Source organism: Protopterus annectens, chromosome 13.part0 (assembly GCF_019279795.1).
Source record: "Protopterus annectens isolate FY-2018-M chromosome 13.part0, PAN1.0, whole genome shotgun sequence".
In the NCBI taxonomy this organism is placed as follows: domain Eukaryota; kingdom Metazoa; phylum Chordata; order Ceratodontiformes; family Protopteridae; genus Protopterus; species Protopterus annectens.
This window is the reverse complement of record NC_056747.1, coordinates 1,018,048,951-1,018,070,191: the sequence shown is the minus strand read 5'-3', so window position 1 is coordinate 1,018,070,191 and position 21,241 is coordinate 1,018,048,951. Positions and strand designations below refer to the sequence as shown.

The 21,241-nt window shown below is 41.6% G+C and overlaps 1 protein-coding gene across 1 annotated transcript in view; it reads left to right on the top strand.

The window, feature by feature from the left end:
* The window catches only part of RAPGEFL1 (Rap guanine nucleotide exchange factor like 1), a 672,616-nt gene that overhangs the window by 166,315 nt on the left and 485,060 nt on the right, over window positions 1-21,241 (top strand). Inside the window, exon 2 of the mRNA XM_044055019.1 lies at window positions 15,884-15,962. Within this exon, the coding sequence (XP_043910954.1) occupies window positions 15,884-15,962 (79 nt within the window). The remainder of the gene's footprint in view (window positions 1-15,883; window positions 15,963-21,241) is intronic.

Sequence of the window (21,241 nt, the reverse complement as noted above, 5' to 3'; positions counted from 1 at the left end):
TGAGGATGTCTCCTTTTCTGACATCCTTGAAATCCTTAGACAGAAGGGTGATTGGAAGACCTCTAACCCTACTGAGGACGATTGGAAGACCTCTAACCCTGCTGAGGACGAATCGGTGTACCTGGAGGCCTTTGGTTCCTGACCTTCCACCTCCTGGGTGACGCCGCCTTTTGACCAGCTCTTGGGGGTCATATCCCAGAAAGCCTGGACCTCCCCGGACACAGTGGAGCCTGTCCTGAGGAGGCCAAACAAATTTATGACTGCTCCGGAAAACAAGTCCTTTCTTTCTAAGGGAGTTCCTGTTGATGCAATGGTGGTAGCAGTGCCCACGAAAAAGGAGTTGTCCAAGACATCATCTAATATCCATCCTCCTAATAAGGAATCCAGGACGATGGATAGGTATGGAAAGCATACCTTCTCTTCAGCGGCATTTACCTTAAGATCGCTCAATTACTTGTCCCATTTTACTAGACTTCAAAGGGATCTCCTGAAGGAGTGGGAGATACCCTTCAGGGTTCAGTAGCTTCGGGATCCACAGACAAGGCATCTGCGCAGCTCTCCACCCTTACATCTCTAGCTAACTCCTCCATGAGACTGATTTCCTATGCAGCGGACTAACCGAGCAAGGCAGTGGCAGCAAGAATTTCTCTTAGGAGACATTCCTTGATGCATCAATGTAACGTCATGGAATCCTTTGTCTTCCTTTACCAACGTCCCCTTTGATGGTTCAACTCTTTTTGGACCGCAGGTAAAAGAGGCTTTGACCAGGTGCGGGCAGGAAGGGAAAACCTTACCTGGTGTCTGAGTCCATTTCTCCCTTCCTTCTAGACCCTATCCCAAGAGTCAAACGGGAGAGAAAATGTGGTCCCGTAAATCCCAAAAGGTTTCCCTCAGGCACAAGGTCAACCCTCCCCTAGAGGCAGAGGAGGAGAATATAACTGAAGTGGACCTCCTCTTCCGCGAGGGTGGCGTCAATATCAGGGAGATAGAGATACTTTCTCTGATTGTCCCTTCCATCGCCCCTGAAGGGTTGCCCGACTGTCTCTGGAGGCAGTCAGGGGTCGTCTTTCACTGTACCCAAGCACCTGGCTACAAATTTTCCCAAGATCGTTGGGTACAAACCATAATATCCAGAGGTTACCTTATTCCCTTTGTTTCCGATCCCCCGGTAAACCGGTCTGTACCAGACATGCCACCCATTCAATTAGACCGTACACATCAGAGATCATCTCGTTGCTGCAAAAAGAGTCATCCAGGAAGTCCCCACAGAGCAAATAGGATCCGGAACTTACTCACGATTCTTTTTAGTTCCAAAAAAGACAGGGGACTGGAGATTGATTTCTTTACAGACTTGTTGAGTTTGCTGAGATCTAGAACTGAAGTTCCGAATGATCACTCTGCAGTCAGTATTTCCCTTTATCAGGAAATTCAGTTGGATGTGCTCAATAGATCTGCAAGATGCGTACTAATACATCAAAATGAACAGGCACTCCAGAAGACATCTACGCTTTTGGCTGGGAGCCAGTTATTTTCAATTTCGAACACTGCCCTTTGGCCTCACTACAGCCCCCAGAGTGTTCCAGGTGTTTCCGTACCTAGACGACTGGCTCTTCACTGCTACCACCGAACACCAACTAATCAGGACCAGGGACAAGACTCTATCCTTGTGTGCCAGATTAGGCGTTACAATAAACCTAAAAATGTCAGCCTTATTTCCATCGCAGCACATTGTATTATTAGGCTCAGAAATAGACTCAACCACCATGACAGCAAAGCTGACACCAGAAAGGATAGAATCGTTACACGACCAAGTCAGACTCTTGCTGAAGAGAGACAGAGTACAGGCCAGGATAGTCCTTCAGGTCCTAGAGACTATGGCTTCCACCATTCTCTTAGTTCCCCTAGCCCGTCTGCACATGAGTACTTCAGTAGCTACTGTTTGCCCAGTGGTCAATGCAGGATCTCCCCCTATCTCACCAAATACTGATCACAAACTCCCGCAGGAAGGATCTAACATGGTGGTTACATACAGATCAACTTCATCTAGGTCGCCCACTTGCTCCCCCTCAAGAAAATGCAGTCTTGACCACGGACGTCTCCCAGATAGGGTGGGGGGGAGCATTATCCTGGAATGACCGTTCAAGGAACTTGGCAGGATCACGAGAATCACTTGCACATAAATGTTCTGGGGATGAGACCGGTGCTATATGCGTTGCAAACACTTCACAGTTCTCTTCCCACTGGGACAGTTGCGATTCAATCAGACAACATTTCTGTAGTGTGGTACATAAACAAGCAACCCACTATGTTGAGAGGCACCAAGAGTATGGAAATGGGCGATGGACACTCGGTGCTTTCTGGTAGCAACACACATCCTGGGGAAGTCCAATGTGATAGCAGACAAACTCAGTCGAGCAATTCTGATGCCTCACGAGTGGTCCCTGAATTCAGAAGTTGCGGAAGAGATTTTTCACAAATTGGGCCGGTCTTGCTGCAGCCTATTCGCCGCGTACATGAACACCAAATGCAGCAACTACTTTGCCCTAATTCCCCATCTGGGGATGTCACCAGGTATGCTCTGGTCCACAGTTGGCCTCCGGGACTCCTTTATGCTTTTTCACCCTTCCCTCTCATTCCAAAAGTAATTCAGAAAGCAAAACTGTTGGAGTACCCCGATCCTCATTGCTCCTTAGTGGCCTCGCCAAGTCTGGTTCCCCTCCTGTGGCCCATCTCTTGGAGGAACCATGGATTCTGGAACCATCTCCAGACCTCCTGATTCATCAGTCAGAGCAGTTCCATCCATCTATCCAAACCCTGAAACTGACAGCATGGCTGCCCCAGTTCCACGAATAGCCAGGTGTGTTTCCCTTTCCCCTATAGTCAAAATACATTCTGATTTCTTCACACAAACCTTCCACCAGGAAATTCTGTTCCAGTAAATGGAAAAGGTTCTCCATTTGGGCAGCATACCAAGGCATAAATCCCTACTCAACTCCTATAGAGTCTATCCTGGCATTTATTTTTCATGAAGGATCTGCAGCTGTTACGGTCAGAGTTAGCTGACATCTCTAATTATCATTTTGGCTACATGGGAAATAGTCATGTCCCACTCTTTATGCAAAACCTTTTGAAAGGAGTTCTCCTTCTCAAACCTCCAATCAGGCAACCACCGGAGCCCTGGGACCTAAACCTAGTTCTTACATCTTTAATTTCTCCACCCTTTGAATCCTCTTCTTCATTGGATCTGAAATTCTTGTCTTGGAAGACATTATTCTTAGTGGCTATAACGTCTGCTAGGAGAGTTTCTGAATTGCACCATTCAACCTCCTTGCATTGTTTTCCATAAGGATAGAGTCTCATTTAGAACTAATCCTTCCTTTCTTCCTAAGGTATGTTCAGAGCATAATCTCAACACAACTATCGAACTACCAGTTTTCTTCCCAAATCATACTAATAAATCCGAATGCAGACTACACCAATTGGATGTCCACAGAATTCTCAGGTTTTACCTGCACAGGACTAAAGAATTTCAAAAATCAGACCAATTATTTGTTTCCTTTTCAGATAAAAATAAAGGATTGCCTGTTTCTAAGGTCACCTTGTCTAAATGTCTTTCTGACTGCATTTCCTTTGCTTACAAAGCTGCTGGCAAACAATTGCCAACCAAAGTAAAAGGCCATTCAATCAGAGCAGTTTCTACTTCTTATGCCTTTAGATCTAAACTGCCAATTGATACCATTTGTGCAGCAGCTGCTTGGGCAAGACTTCATACCTTTGTCAGTCATTACAAATTGGATTTGGCCTCCCGGGACAGGTCATCCTTTGGGTCCACTGTGCTGAAGCCACCCGGGATAAAGGTGCTAGGGACGTTGTTCCATCCAGCAAGAATTACGGCAAGATAGGACTACATAACATAAAAAAGAAGTTATGTACTTACCATAATGTTCCATGTTTGTAGTCCATCTCGCCTACATTCTTCCGTCCCACCCTCCTTCCCCCTTCCTATTTTCTGGAGGAACTGGTGGACTATCAATTATGCTGTCTGACCTGGTTGTAGTTGTCCGTCCACCTGGCATGGATAGTAATACAGAGTATTCTGTTTGTATGGGCATAGTTCTTGATAGTTGCTGACTGTTATGTACCTGTTTACTTTCTTGCAAACAAGATCTGGGGAATTGCAGTGAGGCACCATGGGATAGGGGTTAGCCTCGAGCCAGTAAAAGCTCTCGAGCTTTAGTATCGGCTGAGTCGGAGCCGAGAATCGGCTCCCAACCCATCCAGCAAGAATGTAGACGAGATTGACTACAAACATGGAACGTTATGGTAAGTACATAACTTCTTTTTTTGTGCAGCCTGGATGAGGGCAGCATTATATTTGAGTCTCTAAGTAGCAGAATATCTCTTCTAAGTTGAAGGCGTGCCATTTGTTAAGGTCACTTATTGGAAGTCCTACCATGAGGAATGTAAAATGTATACCAAAATGTAGAGAGAAACATCACAAGATGTCCTTCAAGGATGCATCTGCAGTCCTAACAAATGGGTTGTCCTGCCTCAGGCAGCCCTTCGGTCAGCCGGATTCCAAAGTCTGGGTCTGGCCTCGGCTGATGTCGCACTTCACCCGACATCATAGCTGCTGTCAGTTGGGTATAAAGGCATCAGCCGACGCCATTTTCCTCAGTCTTTCTTGCCACGCGGTGCCCGAAGCAGAAGCTGTTCGCAAGTGCCGGTCGGTCAGATCCAGAGATTTCTACTACCGAAGACTTCTAAAAAGCTAAGTACCCCGTTGGGGACTCTTTCTTGCCTCAGCCAATGTCAGAAAAAGTAAATAATTGTTTAACTTGTGGGAAACAAATACCTCATAAGGATTTCCACTCTTACTGCCTTCCTTGCTTAGGCCCAGACCACGACGTAGCAGCTTGTCTAGCCTGTGCTTCCTTCAACCGACGGACACTTAGACGTCGGTCGGAGTTTGCGGAGGAGTTTTTTGGTCCCGCTTTTGCTGACAAAATGCCGTCGGAGACTCCGACTTCGCAATTAGCTAAAAAGCGTAAGGAAAAGGAGTCCTCTGTTCTTCCTTCGGCCGAAAGCTTACCTCCTACAGCATGGCTGAATCTGCTACTGAAATTTCTCCTGCTGTAGCAGGCACCCAGGATTTATCAGATACTATTCCTTTAGACATATCTACTCCTGCACGTGGAGCTGCTAGGCCCCCTGCATCCATGTCTATCAAGGCTTTCTCTAGGGCTAAAGCAGCTAAATCTTCTAAGGCCTTGCCTGCTCAAACCCCCCTCACACAGGCCTAGCTCTAGTTCCCAAATGCTCAGCCTGGCAGAGGATCTCATTTCTTTGATCAGGGGATCCCAACCTCACCCTGACAGGGCCTCTCATCCCCCTCCAGAGAAGAGGCCTAGAGCAGAGCCCCCTGAACCAGTTTCTATGGATTATTCCTCTGATGATTCAGAACACTCAAATCCTCCTGAAGGCCCTTATTCTCCATATGAGGATTCTGACGCAGAAGACTCCATTCCTTCTGCCTCTCCTCCTGAGGAATTTTCTTTTGGGGAAACCTTGCATGCTATGAGGGAACAATTTCAATGGCAGGGCCAGGATTTTTCAGATTCTAGGAAATGCCTAAGGACCTTTTTACATTTGCCACAGCATAGGCCTTTAGCTATTCCTCCAGTACTAACAGTTGTGGATGATGCATTCAATGATGCTTGTACTGCCCCTGACTCTCTTCCCCCGGGCCGCTGCTAAGCCCGACAGATACTACAGGGTCCCGGACACACATTATCACTTGTATAAGGCTCCTATTGCAGATCCTGAAACTATTTCTCAGGGCCCCAAAGCTGTAGCAACTGCCAAAAAAACCCTCCCCTCTGATAGAGAATCCAGAGCATTAGAGAGATGGGGTAAAAAAGTTTATACTTCTGCTACTCTTTCGGCTAGGGCCTTAAACTGTCAATTCCACATGATTCAGTATCAGGAATTTTTGTTAGATCAGCTAAATAAAAAACTATCCTCTCCTGAACCTATAGACCGTAAGTCCCTTCAGGATTTGGTAAATAACACTCAGCAGGTCAGTAATAATTCCTTAAAATGCGGCTATGATGCACTGGAGGCTTCTTTTAGATCAGCTATGACTGGTACAGTGATCAGAAGGCATGCATGGTTAAAAGTACACACTTAACATCGAACCACTGTGTGAAATGAATGAAGGCTCCAGTACTGAAACACAAAGAATTTCTTCCAACTCTGTACAGACTAAGCATATGCTTTCACCAGCAACCTGGCTTCTTCAGAGTCTGACATTACAACACTCCATATTTAAAACAAGCTGATGCATTCTCCACACCCTTATAATTAATCAATTAATTAATCAAACAATTTCCTTAAAATACAATTGATATTTCAGCATCATATTATAATGTTAAAAACTATTAATTATCATTTGATCTCAACAATACATACAACTAAATAAAACAAACATATATACACTCAATATGTATATAATAGATGTTATAATTACAAAGATATAAAAACATTTCATCTAAATAATACTGCTTAACAATTTCATCTGAAGAAGCCAGGTTGCTGGTGAAAGCATATGCTTAGTCTGTACAGAGTTGGAATAAATTCTTTGTGTTTCAGTACTGGAGCCTTCACTCATTTCACACAGTGGTTCGATATTAAGTGTGTATTTTTGGTTGAACCTGTGTTGGTTCTGTTGGAGTGTCTATTCGTTACAGTTATTCGACCCAGTGTTTGGTGAGTGGGGCGACTTGTTTCTGGGACATGGAGAAAATATTGCAGGAGCTTACTGCAGTCATCGAGAAGTTACGGAAAGTGCATTGTGAGGGGATGCGTGAGACGAGAGGTGAACAAGACAACAGTCCCACCGACACGCAAATGGAGCTATATACCCTGCATTCTCCTGGCTCTATCACTCCAGGGCAGAGAAACAGCAATCCAGTATCGTATAGCGGTGTGGTGAGTGGCGTTCAGCGAAACCAGGAAGTAGAGGATACATCTGAGTCAGCGTCACCTTCCGCAGCAGTGAACGCAGCTCAGAGGCAGGACATGTCGGCATGGTTTGAAGCGCCAAATTTTGATGCTGGAACGGAGGTTTTTGAGGCGGTGGTTAACCGCACTACAGACAAAAACAGTTATTCTCCTTCTCTTAAGGAGCAGATATTTCAATATGAAAAACTATGCAGGAAATACAGAGCGATGCAACTGGATAATTTGTTCCTGGTAAAATCGAGGGGACTTAATCAAGTTCCTAAGGGGTTACGGTTATGGAAGATGCCGATGGGAGTAGAAATGGACTCGGACATTTTTCATGACCTTGTTGAGTTGTTTCAAAAAGCAGGTATGGAGCTTCTTGATTTAATCATCCGTAACAACAATAATAGACTTATTAATTTATGTGAAGAGATTAGTAAGCTCCATTTAAGTATTACATCTGATTTACTGTTTCTTCAATATAAAGTTAACTTTGAAAAAGTTGTTAAAAATATTGAGGTTTTTGTTGAGAAAAATAGAGCTATTAAACATAAAAAAACTGGCTAGGGATGCTGCAGACTACAAAAACAAAGCAGCATACCCACCGGGAAGGAAAGTGAGCCACTTTAATGGTTTTAATCATGAAAGAGATGTTAGTGGTAACATTATGGATGTGACACAAGAATCTTGCATTGATGAAGGGGAAGATTTTTTAGAACCGCAGGTTTTCCTGCGAAGGTCAGAAAGGCTCTTGAACAAGCAGCCGCAAACGACCAAATCCCCACATCAATATCCAAGAAGAAGGAGGGTGAATTATTAAATTCCAGCGGATGTAAAGCAAACGATGGAACTAATTGTATAGTGGACTTTAATGTATGTTTTGATATTATGTTGGAATTTCACCCTAACTGTGAATTTTCTGAGGAAAAAGCATGTGACATGCAAAATGTGAGTGAACAAAATGTATGTTATACACACAAAAATGTAGTTGACAAAGTAACAGCAATGCAAGCACAGTATATATGTGTTGATGAAATGGTAAATTGTAATAGGATTCAGGATAGAATTAGTAATGTGAATGTTTATAGGCCCATAACATACAATGAATCCAACAATTGTATAAGTAAGAGTGTTATTTCAACAAACAGCAATGGTGTTGATGAATGTATGCCTCCATTATCATGTGAAATTGTTAGAAGCAAAGGCTTCACAATATACAACTATACTGAAGTTGATATTAGTGATGTATACTTTGAGTTATTTAGCAAAGGTATAAACTTTGTGCCAAATTTTAAACTTGATATTGCACAAGTTTTACTTAATTTAAAGCTATATATAAGGAAGCTTAATCTGCAATTGTATTTTTCTGGTCAGGGTTCATGTGCTGTGTCTACCACGGACGAGAATATATAAACAGGGTTCAAAAGAAAGAGTAGTTTTATGCCTCCTACAAACCCAGAAATTATTGGATTCGAACAGATGGTAGAATATGAGTGTAGGAAAATTTGTATGCAAAAATCTGAAGCTGAAGATAATCTATCAGAAAATGAAAGAAAGGTTATACAAGAACTATGGTCAACACAAAAGGTTAGATGTATGAGACCAGATAAAGGGGGAGGGATGGTCATTATGAATAAAATAGACTACAGTAGTTGTATATTTAGGCTACTTGGAGATGAGAACACATATGTTAGAGCATCTATTAATGAAACCAATAGAGCCTATAGAGGGATAGATATGTTTTTACTTGATGCCTTATACCAAGGTGTCATTAATGAGGTGGAGTATGATTACCTCTTGGTGAAGTTTCCCAATATGCCCAAACTTTTTGGAATCCCGAAGGTCCATAAAGGAACAGAAAATGTGCAGTTTAGACCAATTGTTTCTGCAAAGGGCTCAAAGACAGAACCAATGGCTGCATTTGTGGACCATTTCTGTAAAAAGGCACTGATTGATGCTGACCATGTATTAAAGGATTCGTGGCATTGTTTGGAAAGGTTAGGAAGAATCAAAGGCATTGGGAATGAGACTTTTGGTTTCTTGACTGTTGATGTTATTAACCTATTCTCAGTGATTCCACATCAAACAGGGCTGGAATTGTTTTATGATAGTCTTTTAACTAGTTCCAGTTTTGACAAAGTAAGATTAGAGATATGTTATGATTTGATGGAAATCATATTGCACAACAACTTTATACAATTTGATGGGGAGATATACCAACAAAAGACAGGGGTGGCGATGGGTGCCCGTTGTGCCCCTGTCTATGCCAACTTAGTCTTATGGGCATGGGAAAAACAATATGTGTTAGATTCAAAATATAAGGACAATATTCTGTTGTACTGTAGGTTTCTAGATGACCTCCTTATATTATGGAAAGGTGATGAGGAAAGTGTGAAGGAATTTTGCACTTACATCAATAAAACTACAGAATTTCTTAGATTCACTTATACATGGAATAAAGAGGTAGTAAACTATTTGGACGTTACATTATATAAAACAAAAGAAGGGTTGGTGAGTACGATATATAGGAAGCCCAGCTACTCTAATTCGATGTTGCACTATACAAGTTGCCACCCCCTACATCAGAGGAGAGGGGTAGTTAAGGGCCAGATGGTCCGGATATGTAGGTTAATTAGTAATGATGACCTTTTTAAGAAGGAAATTTACATATTGATCGGAATGTTTCTAGATAGGGGATATCCGCTTTCAATGTTGATTAATATTAAAAAAAGAAGTATACAGAAAAAGAAAAAATAGATATAGTCCCATTTTAAGAGGGCAAGGAGATGAAGGGGTTAATATAGGTGGCAGTGATAACACAGTCATCAAAATGAATAGAGCAAAGTTTGTTTTAACTTATAATGAAAAAGCAAATGAACTGAGTTCTAGTCTTAGGAATTTGTGGAAGTACTTCCTAAGTAGAGATACTAGAGAGATTTTAGGCGATACCCCAGTGATTGTTTATGGGAAAGGAAAAAATTTGAAGAGTATCCTCGAAAGAGAGGGTAAAAGTAATATTAGATCTAGTATGAGCAAATGTGGCTCATGCAAAGGATGTAGATTTATAGCAGTAGGGGCATATATATGTGTTGTGGGTCACCAACGCACAATACCTTGTCCAGGTGCTTGTAATTGTACTACTAAGAATTGTGTGTATCTTGCTTCGTGTATGTCATGCGATGCATTTTATGTGGGCATGACTACACAAAGTTTGAAAGAAAGAATAAGAGAGCATGTTAGCTCCATCAGAAGGAAAGATGAATATAATGCACTTTATTTGCACAGTAAGGTATGTGTTAATTTCAATAAATTTTTATTTTTTATTATAGATAGGGTTAAACCCAACATTAAATGTGATATACAAAATAGGGTAGCAAGATTAGAAATGGAATGGCAGCTTAGGCTTAATGCTACCAGGCGCCCTGGATTAAATGAATGTGTTTCTGTAAAACCTCAGTTGAAATATTTAAGCAGTATTATTTAGATGAAATGTTTTTATATCTTTGTAATTATAACATATATTATATACATATTGAGTGTATATATGTTTGTTTTATTTAGTTGTATGTATTGTTGAGATCAAATGATAATTAATAGTTTTTAACATTATAATATGATGCTGAAATATCAATTGTATTTTAAGGAAATTGTTTGATTAATTAATTAATTGATTAATTATATGGGTGTGGAGAATGCATCAGCTTGTTTTAAATATGGAGTGTTGTAATGTCAGACTCTGAAGAAGCCAGGTTGCTGGTGAAAGCATATGCTTAGTCTGTACAGAGTTGGAATAAATTCTTTGTGTTTCAGTACTGGAGCCTTCATTCGTTTCACACAGTGGTTCGATATTAAGTGTGTATTTTTGGTTGAACCTGTGTTGGTTCTGTTGGAGTGTCTATTCGATGCATGGTTAAAAGAGCAATCCTTACCAGACCATGTAAAGGCAAAGCTCCTGGATGCTCCCATGGAAAAACTCAGTTTGTTTGGCTCCCCTGCACAGCAAGTGTTAAAGAAGGTGGAAGAAAAAGCAAAATCTGTCCAAACAGTCAAGGATTTTTTACAGGTCCAGCCTCCTAGGTTTAGTAGAAATTGGCCTTCGAAGAATTGGTCCTTTCCAGACACCAACAGAGCACAGAGAGGCAGAAATAGGCGCTCAAGAGGCAGAGGTCAATCCAGAGGTGCCTACAGGGGACGTCAGTGGCAGCCTAACAACCAGAGAAGTACTGCCACAGATCCAGCTACTGCCACTTCCACAGGGCAGTCACAGTGACTTGGCTCTGATACCGCCTACCAGGGAACAACTGGAAGCACCCTTAGGCGGAAAGCTAGTCTTATTCTCAGTAAACTGGCATTACATTACAGGAGACAAATGGATTTTACAGACAATAGACAAGGGTTACAGGTTTCACTTCCATACTCTACCAAGGAAGAGAGGAATGCCAAACCTACCACCAAACCAAAGAACAAACGCTCTAGGACAAATCAACCACTTACTAAAGATGAGAGCTATAGAAAAGGTACGGCTATGGAACAAGGACAAGGATTTTATTCCAGACTTTTCCTGGTGCCAAGAAAAGAAAACCAATGGAGACCTATTCTCGACCTGTCCGCTCTGAACACATATCTCATTGTTCCAAAATTCAAAATGCTGACCCTACAGCAACTTCTTCCCATGCTGGGCAAGGAGTCTTGGCTGGTGACTCTAGATCTCAAGGAGGCATACCTGCACGTCCCTATTCGACCAGATTGCAGAAGATACCTCAGATTTCTTGCAGGATCAGAGCATTATCAATTCTCAGCATTGCCCTTTGGCTTATCTACTGCGCCCAGAGTATTCACGAAATGCCTGGCATCAGTAATTGCTCATTGCAGGCTTCAGGGAATTCAAATTTATCCATACCTGGACGACTGCCTGATACAAGCGGACAACAAGAACAAATTAACAAAAGATTTGGAAAAGGCTATTCTCTTATTGCAGGCCTTGGGATACACAGTCAACATAAAAAAGTCAAGACTGGTACCATCCCAAAGGATTACATTCTTGGGTGCAGAACTGGACACATCAAATCAAATGGCATTTCTCACAGCAGAAAAACAAAAACAACTACCACTCTATTTCATGGCATTAACAACGCAGAACCAGCTTACAGCAAGGAAAGTCCTGCAAGCCCTGGGTTACATGGCATCCTGCATAATATTGATCCCACATGCCAGACTACATATGAGGAAGTTGCAATGGTACCTCAGGAATTTATGGTCTCAGCACAAGCACAGCCTAGAAACCCAAATTCCAATAATTCCATGCCTGAAGCAAGAATTCCTGTGGTGGGCTCAGGCCTGTCAGTTGAACAAAGAACTGCCTTTCCACAGCCCTCACCCAAACCAGACTATCACAACGGACGCCTCAGACCTCGGTTGGGGGGCACACATGACAGACAAGTGTATACAAGGCCTATGGACACAGGACCAGCTGAACCTACACATAAATCAAAAAGAGATGCTGGCAGTGAAACAGGCAATTCAGACATTCAGACCGTTTCTTCAACAAGGTCATTTGCTGATAAGGACGGACAACACCACAGTTATGTGGTATATCAACAAGCAAGGAGGCACACATTCATATCCTCTATGCCGGATGGCAATGGACCTGTGGAATGTGGCCCTGAACCTCAGCATTCAGCTACAGGCCATATTTGTGCCAGGAAAAGAAAATATACTAGCAGACACCTTAAGCAGAACTACCACGGATGCCCATGAATGGATGCTGCATCCGGACATCTTCAAATCCATTACAAAGAAATGGGGGCTACCAGAAATAGACCTGTTCGCATCCCCACACAACCACCAATTGAGAAAATTCTGCACAAGGACATACCACCCGCTTGCTTGGAAGGTGGACTCCCTATCCTTCAGTTGGGAAAACCTAACAGCATATGCATTCCCACCTCTTCCTTTGATGCACAAAGTGCTACTGAAGATCAAAGAAGATCATCCAAGGATCATACTGATAGCTCCAGACTGGCCGAGGCAGCATTGGTACCCACTTCTGAGGAGTATGTCTCGGGCGCACGCATGGCCTCTACCTCTAGTTCCTTTGCTGCTAACACAGAACAACTTCAAGATCCTGCATCCAAACTTGAAAACACTGCAGCTAGCTGCTTGGAATCTTACATAAAACAAAATAACCCAGATTTATCTCAGAGGGTTAAAGACATTATCCCGGAGGCTCGCAGACCCTCCACAAGGAAGACTTATTCAGCAAAACGGAAAAGATACCTCATTTGGAGTGCAGCAACAGGAGAAAATGTATCATTGGCAAACATAGCTAACATCCTGGAATATTTAGCAGAGCTTTTCCACAATGGACTGTCTTACTCCTCCATCAAGATTCATGCATCAGCAATTTCAGCAGAATATAACATGGATCCTCCAGTCTTCTCTCATCCTCTACTCAGGCAGTTTCTGAGAGGAATTAAAAATGTAAAGCCTCCAAGGAAGCCACCTTTTCCTACATGGGACCTGAACTTTGTGCTAGAAAAGTTAACACTTCCCCCTTTTGAACCAGCAGCAACAGCAGAATTACAGTTCTTATCTTGGAAAACTGCTTTCCTGCTTGCAATCACTTCAGCAAGAAGGGTTTCTGAATTACAGGCATTAATGGCAGTACAGCCCTTCCTTATCTTCCATCAGGATAGAGTGTCCTTGAGAACTAACCCTACTTTTATGCCAAAGGTGGTCTCCAGGGTATCATTGAACCAAGCAATCCACCTACCAACATTCTTCCCAAACCCTCAGAACAGGGGGGAAAGACTACTGCATACCTTGGATGTACACAGGCAATTGCGCTACTACCTGGACAGAACCAAGAACAATAGAAAAACTGACCAGCTTCTCGTAGCATACGCAGCAGGAATGGAAGGGAAAGCAATTTCAAAACAGACAATCTCAAAATGGATAGGAAATTGCATTAGATTTTGTTACTCCTTTCATGGAAAGAAAACTCCAGAAAACATCAGACCTCACTCCACAAGGGCTACAGCCACTACTACAGCTTTCGTACGAGGAGTGGCTACCAAAGACATTTTAGAGGCTGCTACTTGGAGCTCCGTGCATACATTTGCCAAGCATTATAATCTGCCTTTATACTCCAGATCCCGAGCAGGTTTTGCCACTGCTGTTTTGCAAGGGATCTTAACTACACCATAATCTTTTTGCTGCCTCCTCCCCCAGTTTGTCTATGGTATTCTACCCATTTGTTAGGACTGCAGATGCATCCTTGAAGGACATAGTACAGTTTTGTACCTACCATAAATGTAGATGTCCGAGAGGTATGCATCTGCAGTCAGGATTACCCACCCTCCTTCCCCTCTGTGGTACTCCTAGGGTATTTGCCCATCTTGTAGCTAGCTGGGGGAATCTATTATGGTGTATTTGTTTGTATATATGTACATATATGTTTATTTTTGTTTGCTCTCTACTGTTTGGAATCATTTGCATTTATCCAAATTTAGCCTTCCTAGAGGGCACCTGGCATCTGGGGCAAGAAACACTGAGGAAAATGGCGTCGGCTGATGCCTTTATACCCAATTGACAGCAGCTATGACGTCGGGTGAAGTGCGACATCAGCCGAGGCCAGACCCAGACTTTGGAATCCGGCCGACCGAAGGGCTGCCTGGGGCAGGACAACCCATTTGTTAGGAATGCAGATGCATGCCTCTCGGACATCTACATTTATGGTAGGTACAAAACTGTACTTTTGCATCTAGTGTGCAATACAGGAAGAGTCCTTTGTAAGAGTAGCACACAATGATGGTTTACCCACACCCAGTCATGGATTGTTACTAATGTAGGATTCACCCATGGTTGGACTGGTTTGATCACTTGGGTGAAGCCCGAGTGATAAAACAAGGCCAACCATGGGTAAATCCTATGTTATCTACACAGGAGTGGATTATTGCTATTATACAATGACATTATTCAGAAAGTCTCAACTTTTCTGAATGATGCCATTGTATATTGTATAAAAGGACTTCAGTGCTTTTATTTTGGCTTTTCATAGTCAGGGGCACCTAAAATACATACTGGGTATGCACACTCTGTACAGCAAATGAGTGCTCAGTATGTTGCCGTCTTTACCCTTTTTTTTTCCTTAGTCAAACTTTGCATAGAATGATTACCTAGATGTTCTCGTTATATTTTTGGTCATGAAATTATTGAGAACTGAAGTCATTAAATGATGACTGACATCTCCAATTTTAAACGAGAGTGGGTGCAAGGTATGCTGGGGAGTTGATTGTAGGTATACTTCCAGCTTGCAAATGTGTGAATTTTTTTTTTTTTTTTGATTTTTTTTTATTGCTTTGTTTAATAGAAAAGGTCTTCTTTGGTTTATGAAGAAGAAGACAGGGTACCTGCAGCTATTTTTTTAATGGTTAAAGCTTGCCAGAGTTTGTTCTTAGCTCTTTGGAGCTGGCATGAACTGTAAGTTTAACATGTGACATTAGTAATTTGTCAGAAATCTTCAGCGATCTCCCAGAAAATCAAACATGACAAGCAAATTTCATTAATGGATAGTAGATAAGAAAGAACATCAATATGTGGAATCAGAAGGATAAGAAGGAAAACTGTCTGGTCAAAAATATACCAGCTCATTGAGTGTTCTTGATATAAGATGGATATACTATTGTACTGAAAAGGCCAAAAATGGAGATTAGATGTGTGTCTGTGCTATTTTTAAAATGCATGCTGTAGCATTTAGATACAGACTAATTTGGTTAAACTCAATATTGAGTACCAAATCCTCAGACTATTGTGAATTATTCTGTACATTTAGTAATGATGCTTGCTACAAATCCTTTTTATTTTCTTTCCTCTGCAGATGCTGTGCTTGATGACTTTATCCTGACTCACTCGGTTTTTCTTCCAGCAGATCAGCTTCTACACACGTTACACGAACGATATCCTTTTGATGATTGCATAATTTAGGAATAATATATGTTTTTACATCTGTTAATGTACTGATAAAAATCTCAGTTTGGACTGGATAAGGCCTGCAAGTGGTTTGGCGCCACTTTTACAAGTGACATGTAATATATGGTATACTTGTACTTGGAAATGAAGTTCACATTTCAGAAAATAATCTTGTAAGAAGCAGCAGTATTTCTGAAACATTTGCTTAATGGAAGTTTAAATACAGGAATGACATTCAGTTTGAATGCAGAAAGGAATGTAATTGAGACTTGGAGGGCAAATAAAAGCAGAAAAAGTGAAAAAGCTTTTTGCCAGATATGACCTAAAAAGCATATAGGCTGACAAATTTGCTTTAGGTTGATAGAATTATTAGTTGTACATTTTACAGCACAGCATCATTAACATTTTGGTGTGAAGGGTAAGGCACCCTCCCTAATTACACATTTATGCTGATGGTCCAAGCCTTCACTGTCTTCAACCATTGCCAGTGTGATACAAGTTGCTATGGTTTCATCCCTCTGCCTCCAGTTTTTGTAGTGAGGCACTATTAAAATGTATGCTTGCACACGAGGGTATATATTTGTATGTATATGTGTGTTTGTGTGTGTATATGTGTAATATGCACACATATGGATACAATCAACATTTATATCAGCGAACACTTTTTAGTGATGTACAAAAGTGAATGTTCCTCTTAATGGTGGTTTTACAGGCAGCTTTTAGTATGAGATCACATTGCTATAGGTTAAGAAAATGGCCTTAGCCCACTATTGTGCAGTCTCAAGAGTTGGTATATATATATATATATATATATATATATAATTAGCAGGGGGTGTGCTGGGGGTGCAGGGACCGCCTCTGCAAACACATTATTTTTATTTTGATCAATATTTGATCATTTGAGACTCGCTCTAAAATGATCCCTCCTTTTGAGTGTTCAATATTTCCATGAGACGATTGTGTGTGTGTGTGTGTGTGTGTGTGTGTGTGTGTGTGTGTGTGTGTGTGTGTGTGTGTGTGTGTGTGTGTGTGTGTGTGTGTCTGTGTCTGTGTGTTTGTGTCTGTGTGTTTCTGTGTCTGTGTGTTTCTGTGTCTGTGTGTTTCTGTGTCTGTGTGTGTGTGTGTGTGTCTGTGTGCTGGTAAGAACCTGGCCAACACTCCTGTGATTGAAACTACCCGTCCTATACTGTGCTCTCTACCAAGGAAAGACAACCCTCCTGTGATTGAAACTACCCGTCCTATACTGTGCTCTCTACCAAGGAAAGAAAGGTTATGGACATAGACTTGTTAGTAGATTAGGCTCCTGTTCTGGTATTCCTAAAAGGGTCTTATAGTTCGCCTGTGTGTGAGTCTCTAGCAGCCAGTACCTCTCCTTCTTAGCTTCCCCTCTCCCACCCTTTGTATCCTCTACTCTCCTCCATCTTAATTAACTTCTCTCCCTCCTTCTCACCCCATTCTTGGTCTTATTTATTTTTCTCTGTTTCTCCCTCTTTTTATCTGTGCTACCTACAGGTGGCTTCCTCCCCTCTGTTTCTTTTTTTCCTCTGCTGTTTCCCCTTTGGCTCCTACTAGCCATTCTCATCTGTTAAACTAGTACTCTGACTTCCTATCCCCTCTAACCTCTATTCTAGCCTCACTCTGTCTGTCCCCTATTCTCACTGATTTGCTTTATCCTTGTAAACTGTATACTTTCCTTCCTAACTTAAACCTGCTCCCCCTCTATATTCACTGTATGATCCAATACTGCTTTTAACCTGTCCGAACTTTTATCATTTCCCTGAGACACTGGTCTCTACTTTACCTTTTCATCTCATTATATACCTTCTTACCTTACTTACCAGCATTACTGATTGTCTCCTTTCCCATTTCTCCTTCAGTTGTTTATGCCCGCTCCGTTCGCCCTGCGGGCTCACTCTGCTCCCCTCCCTACCCCCAATTCCCACCCACCCCCAGGGGTCCTACTCTTATACCTCTCTAAACACATCCCCTACTTCTTACTTCCAATATCTTAGCCCTGCTTTTTCCCGCTCCTTTGTTAACCACACCCCTTACCACCCCTTTCCCTCTTACCTCTTTCTATCCCTCTCTCCCTCCCTTATATCTGACCTCACAGCTCTCTACTTGTCTTCTACTTCATTTTAATTGCATCCTCTTACACTACCCTTTTATACCCTCTTATACCTCCTACTGACCCTCTTCCACTCCTCCCTCTCTTATAGGTTTACATCCCTTCTCCCATCTTATCCTATTTTAGTTCCTTCCTTTACTACTACTCTTCTACCCTTTAATCATGCCTCCCACTTTCCTTACTATGCTCACACTCACAGTTCTACTCCTTACCATCCTGTTCTCAGCATACCTTGTTACCTTTTTTGAAAGTCCTCTTTCTGTCCACCCTATCTACTCCAACAAACACACCTCAACTCTCACACATACTTCTCCCATTTTACACTCCAACATTACTTTTAACCCCAACTATATCTTACCTAAATACCACAGACTCTCACACCTTAAGTATGTCCATCATACCAATAAGAAACTAAAACTACAAATCTCTCTAAAGAACCATTTAATAACCAGACCAAATCCTTCTACATTACAAGATGGAGACATCCACCCTAATCCTGGGCCAACTTATCCCTCTCCCAAAACTAATATACCTAAAATTAATGACTCCCTCCTTATAGGACACCTTAACATTCATAGTATAAATAACAAAATAGCTCAATTACACGCCCTCCTAGATATCCATTCATTTGACATTCTCTGCCTCTGAGACCTGGCTCAAACCACATACAAAAGACACTGAGATCTTACCCCAAGGCTATAGTATAGTACGACTTGACCGACCAAAACGCAAAGGTGGTGGAGTAGCAATTCTTTTTAAGAATCAACTAAATATCTCTACTCTTCCAGCTTATCCTACCCTGGACTGTAAAGTAGAAACCATCATAACAAAACTCCAAATAAACAACAAGAAATCCCTTTACATTATCTGCATCTACTTACCACCAGGGAACAACATACCCATACTTGAACCCTTTCTTAGCTGGGTATCTACTACTTACCCCCAAGAAACTATAATTCTAGGTGACATTAATGTTGACTGGAATACTATCAATGCAGAAAATCCTTCCTCTCATATGAACCTATATGGTTTCAACCAGACTATCACCTCAACCACTAGAATCAACAAGCCTAACAATAAAGAGAGTATTTTAGATTGGATACTCATAAACAAAGTCAAACAGGCCTACAAAGTAGGAACCCTGCCTGATGATGTAAGTGATCACTCTTTAACCTATATCACTAGAGAAAAGACTGATTTCCCAAACCTCCCTAACATTCAAAAAATACGCTCAACAAAACTTTTTAACATAGACCTATTTCAAAATGAACTCAGCAAATGCAACTGGAGCCCCTTAAAATCTCTTCCTCTTGAAAATGCAGTATCTTACTTTAATGCCACTTTCTTATCCATTCTTGACAAACATGCTCCTGAATGCACCATCAGAATGAAACCCAATATTGCCCCATGGCTCTCTAAGGAAACTAAAAAGCAAATTCTCTCCAGAAATAAAGTCTGGGCCAAATGGAGATGCCATAGAAATTCCCACGATCTTCTTCATTTCCACCAACTTAGAAACTCAACTAAAAAAGCAATAATTACTGACAAAAAAAACTTCTACTGCAAACTTCAACAAACTCATCATAACAATCCCAAACAGTTTTGGTCATCTATTAACAGACTCCTTTCCCCAGGAACATCCAAAACTCCCACCCCTCTTAATGCTGACCCAGACACTCCCCACCTCACTGCAAATGCTTTCAACTCCTTTTTCACTGACACTATTCTATCTCTAGCTGGACATCTTAGCACTAACAACTCCTGCCCACCAATAAACCAAAGACACTCTTCCAATAACTTTAAACTACAATCTATTCCTACCTCTTTCATCTCTACACTTATTCACAAACTGAAGCCTTGTACCCCTTCTGCTGATAAACTCCCTTCACTTTTTCTCCAAAAAGCTGCCAAAGAAATTGCTTATCCAGTATCTATACTTATAAACAGGACAATCCAAGAGGGAACTATCCCAAACATCTGGAAAATTTCCCACATTATCCCATTACATAAAGGTGGGAATTCCATTGAATACTCAAACTATAGACCAATTGCCCTCCTTTCTCCATTAGCAAAAATAATGGAAAAATGTATTCACCATCAATTTTTACAGTATCTCTCTCAAAACAACATAATAGCAAACTGTCAGCACGGTTTTAGACCTCATCACAGTACTACCACTGCTCTCCTATCATTTGTAGATACCATCAATAGGAACCGTAACAACAAACTTCTCTCTTCTGCTCTCTTCATCGACCTCTCTAAAGCTTTTGATATGGTCAACCACTCCATTTTAATTAACACTCTTACATCCTCTCCTTTGATAATCTTGCCACTAAATGGTTTACATCCTACCTCAGCAATAGACAACAAGCAGTTCGGTGGGAAAACCAAATTTCTTCACTCACACCCGTTTCCATCGGTGTACCTCAAGGCTCCATTCTAGGACCCCTTCTCTTCTCCCTGTTCATCAGTGATCTCCACTCAGCAATCCCACAAGCAACCTGCATTCAATATGCAGATGACTCCACACTTATCTGCTCTGCTTCATCTCCTAATGTACTTTCATCTATTACTCAAAATGTCTTCAACACAGTAGAAACGTGGTTCACCAGACGTAACTTCCTCCTCAATGCCAAAAAAACTAAACTTCTCCTTTTCTCCCCTAGCACACGGTCCACTCCTTTGCACTTCACCATCTCCTCAAATAATGCCACTCTCATCACCCCTGATCCAACAACAAAACTTTTAGGAATAACAATTGATAATAACCTCTCCTTTGATCAGCATATCAACAACACCATTAAAATAGTCAATAGAAAAATAAGAAGCCTATATAGAATTAAACCTTTCCTAGCCTCTTCATCCAGAGCCAAGATTGCCCACTCCCATCTTCTGTCAACTCTTTTTTACGCCTCACCAATTTTTACTAACCTAAGGAAAGCCAACCTTAACAAACTGGCTACTTGCTACAACAACATTGCCCGTTTTGCCACTGGCAACCCTTTCAGAACTCATCACTGTATTAACCTGAAACTTCTAGGCTGGCTAGAACTTCAAAACCTTCTGTTAATCCCTCAACTCACTATTGCCCATAAAATTCTATACCAACCCAATAATACCCCTATACTCCCTAAACTT